This window comes from Rhinopithecus roxellana, chromosome 16 (genome assembly GCF_007565055.1).
Source record: "Rhinopithecus roxellana isolate Shanxi Qingling chromosome 16, ASM756505v1, whole genome shotgun sequence".
Classification (NCBI taxonomy): Eukaryota; Metazoa; Chordata; class Mammalia; order Primates; family Cercopithecidae; genus Rhinopithecus; species Rhinopithecus roxellana.
Genome location: NC_044564.1, coordinates 16,897,733 through 16,918,247, shown reverse-complemented (window position 1 = coordinate 16,918,247; position 20,515 = coordinate 16,897,733). Strand labels below are relative to the sequence as shown.

Here is a 20,515-nt window from a genome sequence, read left to right as displayed (position 1 = left end):
CGGCCAGAGGTGCCTAGCACAGGGCTCAGTTATAGCAGATGCTTTGTAACTGTCTGCTACACTGAGATAGCCTGCTTTTTTTTTTTTTTTTTTTTTTTTGACGGAGTCTTGCTCTGTCGCCCAGGCTGGAGTGCAGTGGCCGGATCTCAGCTCACTGCAAGCTCCGCCTCCCGGGTTCACGCCATTCTCCTGCCTCAGCCTCCCGAGTAGCTGGGACTACAGGTGCCTGCCACCTCACCCGGCTAGTTTTTTGTATTTTTTGGTAGAGACGGGGTTTCACCGTGTTAGCCAGGATGGTCTCGATCTCCTGACCTTGTGTTCCGCCCGTCTCGGCCTCCCAAAGTGCTGGGATTACAGGCTTGAGCCACCGCGCCCGGCCAATAGCCTGCTTTTTAAGAGAAGTTTTTTCTTGCTTCTCTTCCAGTTTATTCACTTTCATAATTTATGTGAGGTTTTATAAATGATGCATTCTGTCCAATAAATTCCTGATACTTGCCATCAGCCTTGTAGAAACCAGGCACAAGCAGTCTCTCCTGCACAAAGGAGTCTTACCCACTCCGTTTTTCAAGTGTCTAATTATCTGGTGGGTGGACTCTCACCATCTACCTCCTGCTGCCTAGAAATCCACACTCTTCCTTACAGCTCCCACATGAAGCCTACACATGTCTCTTTAGGGGACTGGAGAGGAGGGGGAGCAAAAGGGAGCAGAGAACAAAGGAGGGAATGAGACAGAGGGGTTGGCTATCCCAACAAGCAAAGAGATATAATTGGTTTCTAGATGTTTCATGTTCACCCATCCTTTTAGTTTGTGGATTTTAAAAATGGGAGCTGACTCACTCTATATATTTAAAATACATTTATATTAATGTACAATTCAATAGGAATACCTGGGCTGCCAGGAATTAACTAAGGGATCCCGAGAAAAACCCCTTCATTCTCTAGACCCTAGTTTTGTTCACCAATCAAGTTGGAAAGATCCAGTGGTGCGGGATTCTATGCAGGGTCTCTTCCCGCTACAAGGAGAGAAGGGAGTGACCCCACAGGGCTACGGTGGTGGCGACCACGTTATACACCTTCCAGCCAACAACTGCAAAAACACCTGCTGCACTAGAGGCTCTGTGCAGATGACACAGCAGCTGAGGGGACAGGACCAACAAACAAAAAGGCGACCCGAGGCACCCAGTGGCACATGTGCACTAAGGAATCCAGGGGAGGCCTCCATGTGCTGAGTGCTCAGACAGGTGGGCCAGCAGATGGAAACGGTGAGATTCAAGAGGGGCTTTGATGAAAAGCAGGATCTGGGGAGGGAGGTGGAAGGGTGAGAACATGCCAGGCAAGGGGCTGCTTTGGCCAGAGGAGCAGAGTCTGATTTGCTGTGTGTGGAGGCTCAGGTAGGGAGCAATAGGAGGAGGGCAGGGCAGGGCAGGCAGGGCTGCCCTGGGGAGGTGTGCTGAGCCACTTGTGTGGAGATATGATGTCACTCATCTGACCTTTGAGATGCACCTGGGCCCCACTGGATGCGGCACCCTAGAGGGGTCTCTGTTATAGGAGCTGAGTCCTCCAAGACATAACGACAAATAGATCTGGGACTGTGCTTCACAGTCTGTCAGCTCTTCATAAACCGCAGGGTAAGGGGCGCTATGAGGGCTGAAGGAGGCCTGGATGGGAATCCTCAAGTGGAGGCAGCACCCGTGAAGTCAGTGGCACCTCGCAGCAAGTGAAGCTGGAAGCATCCAGGCCGACAATCCGAGGGCCCTGGGCCTGGTTCTTCCTCCCCACGCCCCAGCACTGACCTCCATGATGTCCTTGATAATAGGAGTCCACCGTGAGAGCTGGTAGGTCTGCTCGCTGATGCGCTCCTTCCGCTCCGGCTTGCTCCGGCGACGCAGTGTGGACTGCATGCACACACACACCAGGTGAGAACCTGAGTCAGGGCCACTTGGGCCCTAGGTGACCTCTGCTACTCTCTAGAAATTCTCTGAAGGACCCCAGAGGCAGCAATGGCAAAGAGTAATGGGGGGCATGGTTTTCCTTGGAATAGCCCAAAATGTGCCCTTTTGGGAACCTGGAGCGAACTTGTTCTTTAAAGTCATAAAAGGGCCGGGTGTGGTGGCTCACACATGTAATCCCAGTACTTTGGGAGGCTGAGGTGGGCGGATCACCTGAGGTCAGGAGTTCAAGACCAGCCTGGCCAACACAGCGAAACCCTGTCTCTACTAAAAATACAAAAATTAGCCAGGCATGGTGGCGTGCACCTGTAATCCCAGCTACTCAGGAGGCCAAAGCAGGAGAATTGCTTGAACCTGGGAGGCAGAAGTTGCAGTGAGCCAAGATCTCACCACTGTACTCTAGCCTGGGCAAGAGAGTGAGACTCTCTCTCAAAAAAAAAAAAAAAAAAAAAAAAAAAGTCATAAAAAATGGCAAACATAGGTCAACTATGTAAGTGCCACTAGAAAAAAAAAAAAACTCCAGGCAGTTGAAAAAGTAGTTTGCTGCCTGTTAGAGGAGGGCATACTACTTGGAGCATGCCGTATTGGATTTCGGCAGCACGGCTGTACTGGATGAATGCACATCTCCATTCTCATTTTGATCCCTCTTGTGAACAAGGGTTTAAAAATGCCAAACTCCTGCTAGTTACAGGGCTATGGTCTGGTGGCACTGGAACAGTTTTGTTTATAAGATTCCAGAGGGAGAATATTTGCAACCCTAGCTTTGTTAGTGCTGTGCCTATAGAAGACAAGCACACAGTGGGGCTGTGACATACAAGGCTCATGGCAGAGTCCTCTGCAAGGGTCCTGGAGGCTTCACCCCACCTCTTCTAGAGCACATCACACGGTCCAGGCCTCCCAGATAACCTGCCCTGACTTGGCTCTGAACCAACCCAGTGCAGTAGACTCAAAGGTGGCCAAACTGCTAGCTCTAAGCATCATATTCTTATCTTCACAGGGGACGCTGAGGCTAAGCTGTCCAAAGGTGAGGCCAGACGGACCCTGAGACAAGACAGATAAAACGGCGGGGACCCCTATTATGGTTTGGTTCCAAGACAGCTCAGCTTTCACGACTGTGAATGACTCACTGCTGTTCAGGTCTAGTTCTTGGCTTTGTGCCTCTAGTTTATGTATAGCTTTACACCTTTATCCTTCTGATTCCGTGTCTCTCTCTCTCTTGACGTACGAGTGTGTATCAGAGGATGCTGTACGTCAGTCAGAGAGCAGAAGCAGACAGATCTGCCAGCTCCCCTCCCGCCTCCCCCAAGAACCTGAGCTGGCCTCTTACATCGGTGACGATGGGCACACCGAGGTGAGCCATGTTGGTGATGATCTCACTGTCCTCTGGGGGAATCTGGGCGTGCTGGATCAGTTTGTTCAGGTTTTCCTCTGTGATGCCTGAGGGCACAAGACACCCGATCACCACACACAGCCCCCATGCACCCAATGGGACAGGCTGGATGGTGGCCCTTCTCCCCTCAGGGTTAGTGGACATTGCTCCTCTAACTCATCAGCTTCACTGTCGGTGAGGAAAACATGAGGATCCCGATTCCCCTCCAGCCACTCTGCCTGAGTGAGGACCATCAGCAGCTGCTCCTCACAGTCTGTGTTTCCATCTGCCCCCTGGCTTCTCAGTAACCCCTGCCCACCCGCACCCTGAGTCAAGTCAAATTGGATGAGAGTTTTATTATCTATCTTTTGGACATTCCTGGGCAACTGTGATTGAACTGGGTAAAAGTCAGTTCTTTTTCTTTTGTTTTTTGAGACAGAGTCTCGCTCTGTCTCCCGGGCTGGAGTGCAGTGGCTGGATCTCAGCTCACTGCAAGCTCTGCCTCCCAGGTTTACGCCATTCTCCTGCCTCAGCCTCCCCAGTAGCTGGGACTACAGGCGCCCGCCACCTCGCCCGGCTAGTTTTTTTTGTATTTTTTAGTAGAGACGGGGTTTCACCGTGTTAGCCAAGATGGTCTCGATCTCCTGACCTCGTGATCCGCCCATCTCGGCCTCCCAAAGTGCTGGGATTACAGGCTTGAGCCACCGCGCCCGGCCAAAAGTCAGTTCTTTAATGGCAGAGATTACCAATGTGATACAAGTCAAAAATACCTGGTGGGCAGAGCTCTGGTAAACTGGCCACAAGGCCAAGCAGCTTTCCCTCCCTCCCCAGCCCTGTCCTCTTCCATCTACTCCATACCATTTATTAACTCTACAATGACCGGGGGACATTCAGCCTCTAGCTGCAATGATCTGACTACACTGTATTTCCCCAAACAAAAAGGGCCCCTGGGATCTTCTTTCCCTTCCCCAGTCCGTATCTTTTAAATGACTTCTCTACTTTGTTTCCTCTTTCTCAGCTGTCTCAGTTTCCCCAAGACAGGGCCTGTGCCTTTCTCTAGGTCCCACAGCCCTACCATTCTTCAAAAAGATGTAGAGAAGGATGATGCGGATTTTGTCGTAAGTGCTGACATTGGCGTCCAGCAGAATGGGGACGATGGCTCGCATAGGGTCCTTGATCTTCTCTCCCTCAGCATCTGTGCCCATGGCCAGGTCCTATGGAAAATATATCTCGTTGGCCCCATCTCTCTGGTGACAGTGTGGAGGGATGGTAGCTCTTAGGAAATTCAGGATCCACAAATGTCTAGAACTACCAGCTTGGTTGGGGAAGGTCTTAAAACAGGTGCTTCTATTCTCATAATGCACTGTAGTTAGCAGGAGTGTGATCAGCACTGTCTCCCATGACATCAGTGAGGGTGGATAAAAGCCCTGAGTGCCACTTGCCCAACAGAAACCACAATGATTTCCCATCTTGTTTTAAAGTAGGCTGTTCACTGTAGGTGAGTGCCAGTGTACTTGTGTCAGCTTCTCAGATAAAGACTCAATCCTGGCTGGGGGTGGTGGCTCATGCCTGTAATCCCAGCACTTTGGAAGGCTGAGGTGGGAGGATCTTTTGAGCCCAGAAATTTTGAGCCCAGCCTGGGCAACACAGTGGAGACCTCGTCTCTACCAAAAATAAAAAAATTAGCCGGGCATGGTGGCACATGCCTGTAGTCCCAGCTACTCAGGAGGCTGAGGCAGGAGGATTGCTTGAGCCCAGGAGTTCAAGGCTGCAGTGAGCTATGATTGCACCACTGTACTCTAGCCTGGGTGACAGAGCAAGACCCTGGTTCATAAAAAAAAAGAAAAAGAAAAAGAAAAAAAAAAGACTAAATCTTGGTAGGCTCTCTAGAGGTACAAGGCCCTGTGAGGGAGCAGGGCTTAAAGGGATGTGCTTCCCTCCCATGAAAAGTGCTGGGATTTTAGGATGCCTCCGCATGGGCAGATTCTTTCCACTCTGCTTCCCCTCTCATTGAAGCACGTGCTTTTTGAGTTTGAACTGCTCCAGGGTTTTAACCTGTTTTTAATCTTTCTACCATGTTTCATGTGTGAGAAAGGGAAAAAAAAAGAGCCCCCAAACCACCAAATCCAAACCCCAGGAGATGAAGGGGAAGATAAGAGCTGAAAAAACTAGAAATGAAACAGTGAAGTGAACACAAGCTTCTGACCCCACTTCATGACGCAGGTGAGACTCAGATCCAGAGAAGGCAGCACGCTGGTCTCAGCCAACCAGGACTCAGCTGCAGCTTCCTTTGTGGCTCTCAGGAGGTTGCCTGAAGGCTCTCCTTTTTTCTCTCAAGACCCCAAGAGTCCATACAAATTCTGATCTCGAGTTCATAGTCTCTCTCCAGTCTGTGTCCCAGGAAGGCAGGACACCTCTCACAGGCCCCTTCACCTTTCAGTCCTACCACCAGCCTCAACAGACATTTGACTAGCAGGACATGATTTTAATAATGCAACTACTTCAACCATACTTTTGATCACTTCTGAAAATCTGTAAACTTCCAAAATTAATCCCAAGCTGCATTTTTACTGATTTAGGTATGACCTATTTTCTAGATGGTCAGGTTCTTTTTGAGAGGACACCTTGTGTTTGCTATAAGCCCCTGTAAAATTGATGGATTTTAGCAGGGCTGCTTCCCCTTATAAAATATTCAATGATACAGGACAGGGCTTACAATCCTAAGCTGAGCCTGTCACATCAAACCAGAGGATTGAAATCTTAGCTTCACACTGAGATCCTGAATTTTTTTCTTCTATGAAAAGAGGCCAAGCTGAGGCTTCAGAATTTTATTATTATTTTTGAGATGGAGTCTCGTTCTGTCGCCCAGGCTAGAGTGCAGTGGCACAATTTCTGCTCACTGCAACCTCCACCTCCCGGTTCAAGCAATTCTCCTGCCTCAGCCCCCCAAGTCGCTGGGATTACAGGCACTCACTACCACGCCCAACTAATTTTTGTATTTTTAGTAGAGATGGGGTTTCACTGTGTTGCCCAAGCTGGTCTTGAACTCCTGACCTTGTGATCCGCCCATCTCAGCCTCCCAAAGTGCTGGAATTACAGGCGTGAGCCACCGCGCCCAGCCGGCTTCAGAATCTTTTAACTTTCTTCGCTTAGAAGTTGAACCATGGTTTTATAATGTTGCAACACTTAAAGAATTAGGATGAATCTAAGCCAGGATTAGTGACTCCACAAGACAACCTTAAAAAATGTCAGCACTGATTTCCCTTTTGCAGATGAAAAAAATGAAACACAAAGAAACAGACACATCAAATAATCAGTGACAGAGACAGAACTCAAACCCCAAATTCTCAATTTACAATCCTAATTGTGATCAGGGATGCTTTGAGCAAATTTCTGACTGCTACTGCTCTACCCTCTGTCAGGCTCAAGGTCTCCAAAGCTGGCCTGGCCATGGCAAGAGTAGAATACATTCAGAATATAAAATTCTGCCAGCCCTGTCAACGTAGGGCTCAGAACCCCACATATCTTTCTTCAGTCATTCCAGGGAAAATAGAGCCTTTCAAAACAGGCATGCAAAATCCAAACGGCACAGCATTCCAGACCAATCTAGTCCCTACCATGGACAGTGGAACCGCACTGGCTCCAGAGTTGAGACAGCACGATCTAGCAGGCCTTCCCGTCTCTATTTCCTATGATTCTGCAGGATGTTCAAGGTCAGATGTTAAAATTCTGCTGGGTAAATGGACCTGGCAAAAACTTGCTGTGGCAGAAGGAGGAGAGTCCTACCTGCTCCACTCGGCAGAGTTTGTCTACGGTGCCTTGGTAATGCTTCATACAGTCCTCAGCAAGGTGCAGGTGGGTGGAGTACTAGGAAAAAGCACAACAGTTTGTGACCAAGGGGCTAATCACGGATGCATGCAACATCTACTGAGCACCTACTACGTATAAAACACCACTGGGGCCGGGCGCGGTGGCTCAAGCCTGTAATCCCAGCACTTTGGGAGGCCGAGACGGGCGGATCACGAGGTCAGGAGATCGAGACCATCCTGGCTAACACGGTGAAACCCCGTCTCTACTAAAAATACAAAAAACTAGCCGGGCGTGGTGGCGGGCGCCTGTAGTCCCAGCTACTCGGGAGGCTGAGGCAGGAGAATGGCGGGAACCCGGGAGATGGAGCTTGCAGTGAGCCGAGATTGCGCCACTGCACTCCAGCCTGGGCAACAGAGCCAGACTCCGTCTCAAAAAAAAAAAAAAAAAAAAAAAAAAAAAAACACCACTGGGCACCAAGGAGTCTCTAGCCTCAGAAAGGAGATAAAATGTGTGTACAAGTGGGTACACAATCACTACAAAGTAGAAAAGGTTACATGTCAAAAGAGAGGGACAAACCACATTCTAAAAGAGTTAAGAGGAAGGAGAACTCCTTTATGAGGGTAGGTGGCACCATGGTTTTTTTTTTTTTTTTTTGAAAGAGTCTCATCTGTTGCCCAGGCTGGAGTGCAGTGGTGCAATCTCGGCTCACTGCAACCTTTGCCTCCTGGGTTCAAGTGATTCTTCTGCCTCAGCCTCCTGAGTAGCTAGGATTACAGGCATGTGCCACCAAACCCGGCTAATTTTTGTCCTCATTTTTTTTTTTTTTTTGAGACAGAGTCTTGCTCTGTCGCCCAGGCTGGAGTACAGCGGCCGGATCTCAACTCACTGCAAGCTCCGCCTCCCGGTTTTACGTCATTCTCCTGCCTCAGCCTCCCAAGTAGCTGGGACTATAGGCGCCCGCCACCTCGCCCGGCTAGCTTTTTGTATTTTTTTTTTTTAGTAGAGACGGGGTTTCACCATGTTAGCCAGGATGGTCTCAATCACCTGACCTCGTGATCCGCCCGTCTCGGCCTCCCAAAGTGCTGGGATTACAGGCTTGAGCCACCGCGCCCGGCCAATTTTTGTCCTTATAGTAGATATGGGGTTTCACCATGTTGACCAGGCTGATCTCAAACTCCTGACCTCAGGTGATCTGCCCACCTCAGTCTCCCAAAGTGCCGGAATTATAGGTGTGAGCCACCGCGCCCAGCCAACGATGGTTTTATTACTACAATGCATCCACAAATTCTTTGATACTCCTCCTTTTAGGAGGCAGAGCTTCATTCCCTCCTGAACTGTAGGCTGGATTTAGTAGCTTGCTTCTAACAAGCAATGTGGAGGAAGTGATAATGCATGGCATCCAGGATCAGGACATAAAAGGTATTGTGACTTCCTCCTAGCACTCTCTCTGTCAGACGGCTCACTCTGGGGAAAGCCAGTGGCCCTGTTGGGAGGATGCTCAAGCAGCCCTGTGGAGAGGCCCATGTGGTGAACTGAGGCCTCCTGCCAACAGCAGGGGAATAGGAAGGAAAACATAAAGAGGGGAAAAGAAAGTGACAGGAAATAAGGTGCCTATCCCAGCCTTTCATTTTCTTTTCTAATAAAAATTGAAGATGACTAAAAATCTGCGATTTTCCATAGATTATTCCATAGACTATCTATTCCACAGAGTAGTAGGGCTTTGAGAAGTCTTTTTGTGGTTGTTTCTACTCAATGATTCAAACAGATGATTCGGGGCTGCCATACCTTGCTGAGCTCTTTCTGGTACTGAGGCATCTTTTTCAGCATCTGGGACAGGTCCCGCATGGTGGTCTGTAAGGGAAAGGAAAGCATATGGTGTCACTCTAATGGCCCTGATGTCAGGAGGCTTTGCAAGGCTGGCGGGCACAGGACAGGACAGCCGCCCTCAATAGGGTTCCCAAGTGCACTCTCCGTAACCCTCAAAATGAATCTGTGAAACACAAGATCATGTGTGTTTAGATTTCCAGGCCTCTGGCTCAAAAATTTTTTTGATCCAAATATGATTGTCTTACAGGTTGGGAACTGAACTCTGAAGTCTCTAGAAGTTACATTTTATTCTATGCTTATTGAACTAGAAAGCTGTTGAGAGCCAATTCTTGGTGAGGAAAAAAATCCTTCTATTCATTGCTTTTCTTCATCCTCAGCTCAAGCAGCCTTAGCATCAAGTTTGCACTTTCTCCTGGCAGAAAGACTGTGGGTGTGTGGACAGGAGAACAGGGAGGTCAGAGAGGGTGGCAATCTGCACCCGAGGGGCAAGATGGGTCTGTGTGCTTTCTAACTGTGTAGGCCATCTAATCCCATCCATTTATCCCACAAAAATTTACTTAATTACTACTATATACCAGGAACGATTAGGTGCTGGAGATACAAGGACAAAAGTAAAAAAAAGAATCTCTGATTCACGGAGAATCAGAGCATCCAGGAGAGGAGTCAGATAAAGCATTGCAGAGATCAGGGCCCTTCGAGGGTACTCACCAGGTAGTGTGGGTGCAGTGCACATGGCACAGACATCTGCCTAGTCTAGGTAGGGGACCGGGGAGGGTTTCCCTGAGGAAATGATGTTTGAGCCAAAGAACCTGGCCAGGTCTGAGGTAAGAGGACCCTGGCATGGCTGGAGCAGGAAGGCAGGGCAAGAAGGACAGGGGCAGAGATGAGACCAGAGAGAGGCCTGTGGGGCTCATGATCTGGGCTTTGGAAGGGTTGTGTGTGTGTGTGTGTGTGTGTGTGTGTGTGTGTGTGCTGCAGATGGGAGTTATTCTAAGGGGAACAGGAAGTCCCCTTAAATGGTTTTAAGCAAGGGAGTAATACAACCAGAGTTGCAGTTGGGTAATTTCACTTCCCTTGACTAAGACAGGTGCACCACCTCTGATAAACAGGCAGGATATGGAGAGGCTTAGGTAAGGTAGCTTATAAATTCTAATTTTTTTTTTTTTTTTTTTTTTGAGATGGAGTCTTGCTCTGTCACCCAGGCTGGAGTGCAGTGGCGCAATCTTGGCTCACTGCAAGCTCTGCCTCCCGGCTTCATGCCATTCTCCTGCCTCAGCCTCCCGAGTAGCTGGGACTACAGGCGCCCGCCACCACACCCGGCTAATTTTTGTATTTTTGGTAGAGACAGGGTTTCACCATGTTAGCTAGGATGGTCTCAATCTCCTGATCTTGTGATCCACCCACCTTCGCCTCCCAAAGTGCTGGGATTACAGGCGTGAGCCACCACACCCGGCCATAAATTCTAATTTCACTACAAGTTAAAAAAAGGTCTTGGCCGGGCGCGGTGGCTCAAGCCTGTAATCCCAGCACTTTGGGAGGCCGAGACGGGTGGATCACGAGGTCAGGAGATCGAGACCATCCTGGCTAACACAGTGAAACCCGTCTCTACTAAAAAAATACAAAAAAACTAGCCGGGTGAGGTGGCGGGCGCCTGTAGTCCCAGCTACTCGGGAGGCTGAGGCAGGAGAATGGCGTAAACCCGGGAGGCGGAGCTTGCAGTGAGCTGAGATCCGGCCACTGCACTCCGGCCTGGGTGACAGAGTGAGACTCCGTCTCAAAAAAAAAAAAAAAGGTCTCACAGTTTGTTCTTCTGCCTTAAAATGAATCATGATCCAAAATAGTAAATATTAACCCTCAGAGTAACAAAAAGCAGTTCTCTGTAAATATCAAAATCTAGGGGCTCTGGATCTGTATCTTTTTTTTTTTTTTTTTTGACAGAGTCTCACTCTGTCACTCAGGCTGGAGTGCAATGATGTGATCTTGGCTCACTGCAACCTCCACCTCCCGGGTTGAAGCAATTCTCCTGCCTCAGCCTCCCAAGTAGCTGGGATTACAGGTGCCCGTCACCATACCCAGATAATTTTTTGTATTCTTAGTAGAGACGGGGTTTCACCATGTTGGCCAGGCTGACCTCGAACTCCTGACCTTGTGATCCACCTGCCTTGGCCTCCCAAAGTGCTGAGATTACAGGCATGATCCACCACGCCCAGCCTGGATCTGTATCTTAAGTGTAAAAATGGCTGGGCGCAGTGGCTCACACCTGTAATCCTAGCACTTTGGGAGGCTGAGGTGGGTGGGTCGCTTGAGGTCAAGAGTACAAAACCACCCTGGCCAAGATGGTGAAACCCCATCTCTACTAAAAATACAAAAAAATTAGCCAGGCGTGGTGTTGTGTGCCTGTAATCCCAGCTACTCGAGAGGCTGAGGCAGGAGAATTGCTTGAACCCAAAATGCGGAGGTTGCAGTGAGCCAAGATCCTGCCACTGCACCTCAGCCTGGGAAACAGAGCAAGACTCTGTCAATAATAATAAATAATAATAATAATAATAATAATAAAAACAAAATAAAAATAAGGCAAAATGATGTAAACTAAGAAAGGGATATGACCTTTCTAACCCACTAGTCCTATTCAGAGGAAGCAACTTCCCTGCTCTTAGAGAGAAAGCAGGGACTAATTTACTGGCATTTGAGTGCTGGCATGGGTTTACCTTCTCTCCAGTATTCATTCTCTTGCTAGAAGAAAAATCTTTCAGAGACCGGGTGACTTCCCTGAAAAATAAAAGGAGGCAGCTAAGTTTCACAGCAACACCATAGGCCTTGCTATGGATGCTAGAGGAGTCATGCAATTTTTCCTTTAGGAGTATGTGGTACTCCTAAACTGGTTTTCCTGCCAGTAAGGTATGCATTTAAAGTTACTTTTTGCCAGGCGTGGTGGCTCACGCCTGTAATCCCAGCACTTTGGGAGGCCAAGGCGGGCAGATTACCTGAAGTTGGGAGTTCGAGACCAGCCTGGTCAACATGGTGAAATTCCGTCTCTACTAAAAATACAGAAATTAGCTGGGCATGTGGCACACTTTTTTTTTTTTTTTTTTTGAGACGGAGTCTAGCTCTGTCGCCCAGGCAGGAGTGCAGTGGCGCGATCTCCACTCACTGCAAGCTCCACCTCCCGGGTTCACGCCATTCTTCTGCCTCAGCCTCCCGTGTAACTGGGACTACAGGCACCCGCCACCTCGCCCGGCTAATTTTTGTATTTTTAGTAGACACAGGGTTTCACCATGTTAGCCAGGGTGTTCTCGATCTCCTGACCTCGTGATCCACCCGTCTCGGCCTCCCAAAGTGCTGGGATTACAAGCATGACCCACCGCGCCCGGCCATGTGGCACACTTCTGTAATCCCAGCTACTTGGAAGGCTAAGGCATGAGAATTGCTTGAACCCAGAAGGCAGAGGTGGCAGTGAGCTGAGACTGTGCCACTGCACTCCAGCCTGGGTGACAGAGCAAGGCTCGGTCTCAAAAAAAAAAAAAAAAAAAGAAAGAAAGAAAGAAAAGAAGTTATTTTCTAAGAGAAAAGAGAGACATGTAGCTTTTCTAATTAATATTTGAAACCAGTGATCTCCAGAGTGGGGTGTACCAGATTATTCAAGGAGAAAAGAGAAGAAAATATTAGAATATCTGTGTTTATTTTACCTCATTTTGTCAAATTTATGTTGGAATATGGTGAAACATAATTCATGTTTGAAAAATATACAAACATATATATGTTGTAAATACACACATTAGTACAATAAAGCATATTTTAAATTCATAAATACATTTAATTTACTGAAATGTGGATTAATATCTTTTTTATTTTTTGAGTCGGAGTTTTGCTCTGTCGTCCAGGCTGGGATGCAATGGCGGAATCTTGGCTCATTGCAACCTCCGCGTCCCAGGTTCAAGTGATTCTCCTGCCTCAGCCTCCCAAGTAGCTGGGACTATAGGCACACGCCACCACGCTCAGCTAATTTTTGTATTTTTAGTAGAGATAGGGTTTCACCATGTTAGCCAGGCTGGTCTCGAATTCCTGACCTCAGGTGATCCACCTGCCTCGGCCTCCCAAAGTGCTGGGATTACAGGTGTGAGCCACCATGCCGGGCCATGGGTTAATATCTTTTTAAGCTGAGCGATCAAAAAAGTTTAGAGACCTCTTCTCTAAACAACAGAACTATCCAAGGCTGTATTGTTTTCTCACTCTTCCTTGGAAATTTCCTGAATATATCACTAACTCAGGGTAGCAGAATGTGTCTTTCTGAAAAAGCAGAATCATTATCTACAGTTTAAAGTTCTTACAACAATGTTTAAATATTAGAAAGATTCTGAAACATTTTCAGAGCTGAATACAGTTTAGTAAGGAGACATCAGCTATTGCTCAGGAACTGTAGGTAAAACAGGGAAGGTTGAATATAGCAGCTATAAAAAAGAAAATCCAATTGTATACTGTGGTGTTTGGGTCTAATGTTTGTAATGCATTTTTCTGAGAGAGCTACATATGTTTTCCAAGAATCCTAAAAGCAGCCCTAATACAAAATTGATTTTCTAACTTCACGAAGTCAGAGTAGCTCAAGCTCAGAGAACAGAAGGGATTTATCATTATGGGTTAGCATGTTGATGACTCTGCCAAGGAAACGAATTCACACAAGGATGAGCCCCCACGAGGTGCCCAGAGTGAGCACATCATCAACAGCAGCTGGGGAGAGGCGCCTCGCTGGAGAAGGGGGTAGGGGGCTCTTACTGGGACACCTCTGCGATGTGCTTGTGGCGCAGTGCTATCCACAGGTCGTCGTCCTCGTCCAGGAGCACCTCCTTCACCCGTGCCTCCCCGATGCCGCTTGTCTCGTACCTAGAATGGAGACGGGACTCAGCTGGAGCGCACTGTCTCCACAACAGTCATCGAACCCTCTTCAGCTTACAGCAGCAGCAGCTCACCACCCTCAGCTGTCAGATGTTCACAAGTGCCGTCACAGCAAGTCCCGAACATTGAACATGTCAATCAGGCCTGCTGTGGCAGCACTGACCCGGGCTGCAATTCCTTGGGTAGGAGAGACTCAAAGCTCTATTCAAAGTCAACCAACTTGAAATTCTGTCTTAAAATCTTCTGGGTCAGCTGATACAAGCTCCACCTGAGCTGCCTGTCCAGGGCATGAAGTCAGGTCATACATGAGTTTAGTTATTTATAGGGGAAAGGTAAAGATCATATCTGTCCCTCTGGAAAGGCACTGGGATGTCATCCTTAATGTGTGGTGCCTAAATAGCTTCCAGCAGCTGCCTGCAATGGGCCCTCGGCACCCATCACATGGGAAATCGCGAACAGCTGGAGGAAGCACAAATTATAGCTACCAACAGGGAAAACCGAGATTCACTCATATTTTTGGAATCTTCATTTTGAAACCACTGTCTTTATGATGGGTGCTATTAAACGCCATGAGAACAATATCTGTTCTCATACAGTCTGTTTCTCATGCAGTGTGGTTCCATAAAAGGAAAAACTGGTTTTTAGAAACTAAATTTCTGATGATTGTTACCAAGAAAAATGTTTTTTATAAATGAAGAAAACAGCTTCTCTGTAAGGAAAGTTCAGTACGAAACTTCTGTTGATATATTTCATCATCATCATATTTCAGGATCTATAAACAAGAAGTTTCAACTCTGCCTCCAGAGAGGCAGAACCAATAAAACAGAAAATAAAAATTTCTTTTTTTTTTTTTTTTTTTTTTTTTTTTTTTTTTTTTTTGAGACGGAGTCTCGCTCTGTCGCCCAGGCTGGAGTGCAGTGGCCGGATCTCAGCTCACTGCAAGCTCCGCCTCCCGGGTTTACGCCATTCTCCTGTCTCAGCCTCCCGAGTAGCTGGGACTACAGGCGCCCGCCACCTCGCCCGGCTAGTTTTTTTTTTTGTATTTTTTTTTTTTTAGTAGAGACGGGGTTTCACCGTGTTCGCCAGGATGGTCTCGATCTCCTGACCTCGTGATCCGCCCGTCTCGGCCTCCCAAAGTGCTGGGATTACAGGCTTGAGCCACCGCGCCCGGCCGAAAATAAAAATTTCAACTCTGAATGAGATACACACATAAACACAAAATCAACATATTAACATATCCAAGTAGGCTATGACCTGAGGTGATGTGAGCTGGGAAACAAAGACCTAAAGTGCTTGTCCTCCCCCAAAAGAGGACAGGTCATGAGTTCCTGCCTAGAAATGCCACCTGGATCTGTGGAACTTACAGAAGAACTTACAGGCTAATTTGCAAGGTTGAATCAATGAACCATTTTTCCTAGGGTTAAAAACACTCTTTTGCTGGGCACGGTGGCTCACACCTGTAATCCCAGCACTTTGGGAGGCTGAGGCATGCAGTCAGGAGTTTGAGACCAGGCTGGCCAACATGGTGAAACCCCATCTCTACTAAAGATACAAAAAATTAGCCGGACGTGGTGGCGCACACCTGTAATCCCAGCTACTTGGGAGGCTGAGGCAGGAGAACTGCTTGAACCTGGGAGGCAGAGGTTGCAGTGAGCAGAGATTGCGCCACTGCACTCCAGCCTGGGTGATAGGGCAAGACTTCATCTTAAAAAAAAAACAAAACAAAAAACGCTCTTTTTCTGCCAGGCGTGGTAGCTCATGCCTGTAATCTCAGCACTTTGGGAGGCTGAGGCAGGCTGATCACGAGGTCAGGAGTTCGAGACCAGCCTGACCAGCACAGTGAAATCCCATCCCTACTAAAAAAAATACAAAAAATTAGCTAGGCATGGTGGCACACACCTGTAACCCCAGCTACTTGGGAGGCTGAGGCAGGAGAATTGCTTGAACCCAGGAGGCAGAGGTTGCAGTGAGCCGAGATCACACCACTGCACTCCCGCCTGGGCAACAGAGCGAGACTCCGTCTCAAAACAAACAAAAAAACCCGTTCTTTTTCTAGATGTATTTTTGGTTCATGTGCAGAGCCGCATGCACTCTGGGGTTTGTAACACTATACTTACTTGTATACATCATTTTCGATAGGCAGCAGATCATAACTCATAGCCTGAAAAGTCAATTCGTGGAGCACAGGGGAGCTGGGGTCAAAGCCTCGATCCAGGATCAAAAGCTGGGAGCGTGCCTTGTCTGGGCCCTGGGGGAAAACAGGGAGATGCTTCACAAGCCACTCAGCCAACTCCGGCTTCTCCACCTAGCAAACCCCTCTTGCAAAGGAGGGCAGCAGGAAGCGAACTCTGAGGTGCAAAGCTATTAACGCAGCACAGAAGTCTACCACTGGACAAGATCACCAAAAATACCCTAAAAGACTCCAGTGTTTCCATTTCATAGCAAGCGCATTTAGAGGCAGATATGAAATGCTAGGAGCTGAAGTGAGTTTCTGTAGGAGCGTGCTGCCCAAGTTCAACTACAAATGGGGCAACCACCCTCCAGTCTGCCTGGGACTGAGCGGGTTCCCAGGACCTGGGACCTTCAGTTTTAAAATCAAGGTGGTGAGGAAACAGCTCTGTATCTTGATTGTAAGATGGTTACATGAACCTATCCATGTGTAAAACTGCACAGGACTGTACACAGAGCATGTGTAAAAACCAGTGAATGCTGAATGAGCTCTGAAGAGCGTGTCAGTGTCGATTTTCTGGTTTGCTGTTGTGCTTCTGTGGGTTTTCCAGGACGTTGGCTATTCAGTGCTGCAACCAGGAAAGCCCTGGCAAACAGAACAAGTTGGTCACCCTGGCCACGCTGAACACACGGAGATCGCCCTGCCCCAGGGGCTTCGGGCATTTCGCTGGAGGCCAGTCCCCAGGAAAAGCAGCACTGACATACACTCTGCGGCAACAGAACCAAGCTGTCTCTGGGACTGTCACATAAACACTGCGGTCCTTGGTAAGAAAACAATGTGGTCCAAGCCAGACTTACCTCCCCCATTGTTGGGTCATCAGCTTTATAGGCATCAAGCTTGTCCTGGATTAGCTGAGCCAGCAGGGCATTGTCCTTGTATTCCCTGACAAAGGAGGAGTGACAGAGCATGAACCACCCAGCATCGTGATGGTGCTAGCTGCCCCCGGGAAAGGAAGCCAAGCAGTGCAGGGGGTTAGGGGAGATGTGAGCATCGTCTGTACTGGTATTTTTACAATGAGAGTATAATTAGAGAGGAAAAGCAAAATAAAACACTTAGCTCAGTGCCTGGACCATAAATAAGTGATTTTCTTATTGCTTTTTTCCCAGAATGATCTAAGTGGAAACGTACATCTTTCCAAGCAGCTTCAGATAAACCACCACACTTCCACTGGGGGCCCTGACCAGTCAGTCAACCTTTTGCCACGATCAGGCCCCCAGCCTGACTCCCATGATTCTCACTTCCCTCAGTTCACATTCTCTTGGGTCTTGTATTGTTTTGTTTGTTGGAGAGTGACATTTCAGCTGGCATGGCCAGAACAATGTGAGAACCTTTGAACCTTTCCCCATGGTTGGGTCTGACGGCACTCCCTGGCCCCCACCTGACCTGATGCTGGGGCGGTGGCTGCCTGCCTCCTGGCCAGCGTCAGCACTGCAGCAGCCCCGCTACCTGCCTGAACTCCTGCTGGTCAGTCAGGAGACGCCACCTAGGTCCCATTTCTTAACTGCCAGTCGGCTTTGTCATGAGTACCAACAGTGGAGGGAAGCCAGGCACTGGGACAGCAACCAGGAGGTGTTTTTCTATGGCCACAACTTCCAGCAGACGATGAGGTCACAGGATGGGTGAACCCATGATCTGTGGCAACACCAAGCTCTTGGTTAACTCAGCACAATGCCTTGGTAGCCTAAGCCCTTCCTGCCCTACTCCCAACCTTCTGGCAGTTATGAGTCTACCTCTGCACCCTCTCAGATTCTGTCCTTACCTGTCCACCCCATTCCCATCACTCCAAGACCAGGCCCTTTGTTCCTTCTGCAGTGGCCTCCTGTTTAGCCACCCCTTCTGGTTTTTCCTTGCCCTGACTCCTGCTCATATTCCAGACTTCACTTTCCCAGAGTGCTGTGGTCACCCCCCTGTCCAAATCCCCCATAGGTTTCCAGTGATAACCACTGAAGGCCATAATCCCAAACCTGACATCTGAGACCTCCAGAATTGGCTTCATCCCATGCCACTGCCCTACACATACACTGTGCTAGGCTACCCGTCTTCCCCAAATGTGCCCCACATTTTCCCAACTCCAAGTTTTTGTTTATACCAAATGCAAGAGCCAACTGTACACACAAAATGCTGGCCCCTCTCTCCTCATGAGCCTATTGTCACCTGTGGTCTGCAGACAGGCTTCACCCTTGGCTCAAAGGGCCCTCTCTCTACTGTGGTTGCCCCCAGCACTTGGCCTGTCCTGTCTCGCAGGGCCGAGCCTGCAGGGGTGCATCTCTCATGCACACACACACTGGAAGGCAATCCCACCCATCCTCCCTGATCATGGGCCGGGTCTTCAGCTTCAGGTGCCCCCAGCACTCAGCACACAGCAAGCAAGTGAGGAATGCGTGGCTTTATAAAATCTGAGGAACATGTCCTTCGGAGAATTACTCTGTGTTTTGTCTTACTCTGAAACATCTTTAGTAAAGATAGTATTTGTCTTTAAAGATCAGAAAGACATGAAAAATGGTAGGCAGCCTGAGTTGCAATTACACAGAGGTTCACATTTTCGTTATTCAATAGTTGATTTGTGCTTTTTTCTGCATGTATTATTATATTTTGCTATAACATTTAGAAGATAACAAAACCATTGGAAGAATAATTTTAAGTGAGAGATGCTCAAATCCTGATCTTCTTGAGACAACTGTCAGAGGAACCTTAAGGCCAGAGGAGGAGTCCAGGCCAGCTCCTCGCTTGGGGGACACACAGGATGCCACTCTGGCAGAAAGGTGCACTGCCTTACCCCCGATACCGCACAGCCGGGTACTCCTTCAGGGTGGCACACAGGGTCGCGATCTGCTCTGCCAGGCGCTCCAGTATAGGATTCTTCATCTGAGCCTTGTGGGGACTGTAGAAGCTTTGGAAAGAGTCAGCAGAGTCCAAGGAATAGACCTGGGGAGCAGAAAAAGTATTAATACATATTGCGAACTATCGGAGTATTCTCCGACCCTGGCAGTGAGTCTATAGAATATGTTCCTGTTTCTTCCACAAATATGTGCTGGGTGCCTACCACGTGCCCATGTGCTAAACACTTGGGAACTATTAGTGACCAAAACATCCCTGTCCTCAAGGAGTTTGCAATCTAGTAAGAGAAAGCAGGCAATAAACATAATGAAAAGCGAATTGCGTGGTCCTGAGAAACTGGCAAGTATATGAGAAAATATCAGAGCAGGGGAGGATGTCTAGGAGGGCTGGACAGGGAGGACACCAGGACTCGCTGAGAAGGTGACGTCTGAGCAAGGGCTTGAAGGTGGGATGTTTATCACCAACAGGGGACTTCCACATGCAGGGAACAGGTAGTGCCAAGGACCTCGGGCAGGTGTGTGTCTCGGGTGCCTGAAGAACAGTGACAAGGCCAGGAGGACAGCAGAAGGGGTTAGTGTGAGACTACACTGGAAATTGTAAGCTTAGTTTCAATAAATAAGAGACAAGCCAGATACTGTGTGTGACTGCGGGCAAATAAAGGAGCTATTTATGGATTTAATAATACCTTATTTTCAGTAGTATGTTCTAAGTATTTGTCTTTTCTTTCTTTCTTTTTTTTTTTTTCTGAGATGGAGTCTCGCTCTGTTGCCCAGGCTAGAGTGCAGTGGCATGGTCTCAGCTCACTGCAAGCTCTTCTTCCCAGGTTCACACCATTCTCCTGCCTCAGCCTCCCAAGTAGCTGGGACTACAGGCATCCGCCACCACGCCCGGCTAATTTTTTTGTATTTTTAGTAGAGATGGAGTTTCACCGTGTTAGACAGGATGGTCTCGATCTCCTGACCTCATGATCCACCCATCTCGGCCTCCCAAAGTGCTGGGATTATAGGCGTGAGCCACCATGCCCGGCCATATTTGTCTTTTCTTTTTCCACTTCTTTTTTTTTGGAGTGTGCTAGAAGTTGAAGATTCTCTCTTAAATGACTGAGTCTTCCAGTGATCAGTATTCTCTTAAATTCTCATTTATATAAACTACCTTAACCTTAAAAAATGGTATATAAAAAGAGTTTATTACTTTCTCAAAATTTCTGAAATATAATATTGTTGAATATGCTAAAGCTGGATTTTGTTCTGTCCACGTAGGGACGGAACATACAGAAGAAAAAAAAATTCCTTTCCCCAAGCAGGTGACAGGCTTTAGGCCAAGTGAGAAGGAAGCCTGTTTTTAAATGTTCACACTACATCTTATGCGTCTCTCTTTCTCTGAGAATAGGTCACTCTCCGGTGTCTCGAAGCTGATCTGTAAAGATCCAATATGCCACAATCATCTTTTAGCTCCATAAAATGCATCAAAGTCCTGTGGTTTTTGTTTCCTTGTTTGGTAAGAAAAGACATTTTAACAACTCTTAAAATACCAAGACAAGTTGTGTCTGTTCTCTCACAATCAGCTTCACCTTTATTTGTTTAATAATTTTGTTTGTTTCCA

At 48.0% G+C, this 20,515-nt stretch overlaps 1 protein-coding gene across 2 annotated transcripts in view; it reads right to left on the bottom strand.

The window, feature by feature from the left end:
• STXBP1 (syntaxin binding protein 1) overlaps positions 1 to 20,515 on the bottom strand; it is an 86,003-nt gene that overhangs the window by 13,377 nt on the left and 52,111 nt on the right. For both annotated transcript variants that reach the window (XM_010367839.2, XM_030919413.1), the window contains exons 7-16: positions 18,852 to 19,000; positions 16,873 to 16,957; positions 15,963 to 16,093; positions 13,726 to 13,833; positions 11,664 to 11,724; positions 8,914 to 8,979; positions 7,105 to 7,185; positions 4,394 to 4,532; positions 3,277 to 3,386; positions 1,794 to 1,895 (exon numbers count right to left, since the gene is read on the bottom strand). In XM_010367839.2, the coding sequence (XP_010366141.1) occupies positions 1,794 to 1,895; positions 3,277 to 3,386; positions 4,394 to 4,532; positions 7,105 to 7,185; positions 8,914 to 8,979; positions 11,664 to 11,724; positions 13,726 to 13,833; positions 15,963 to 16,093; positions 16,873 to 16,957; positions 18,852 to 19,000 (1,032 nt within the window). The remainder of the gene's footprint in view (positions 1 to 1,793; positions 1,896 to 3,276; positions 3,387 to 4,393; positions 4,533 to 7,104; positions 7,186 to 8,913; positions 8,980 to 11,663; positions 11,725 to 13,725; positions 13,834 to 15,962; positions 16,094 to 16,872; positions 16,958 to 18,851; positions 19,001 to 20,515) is intronic.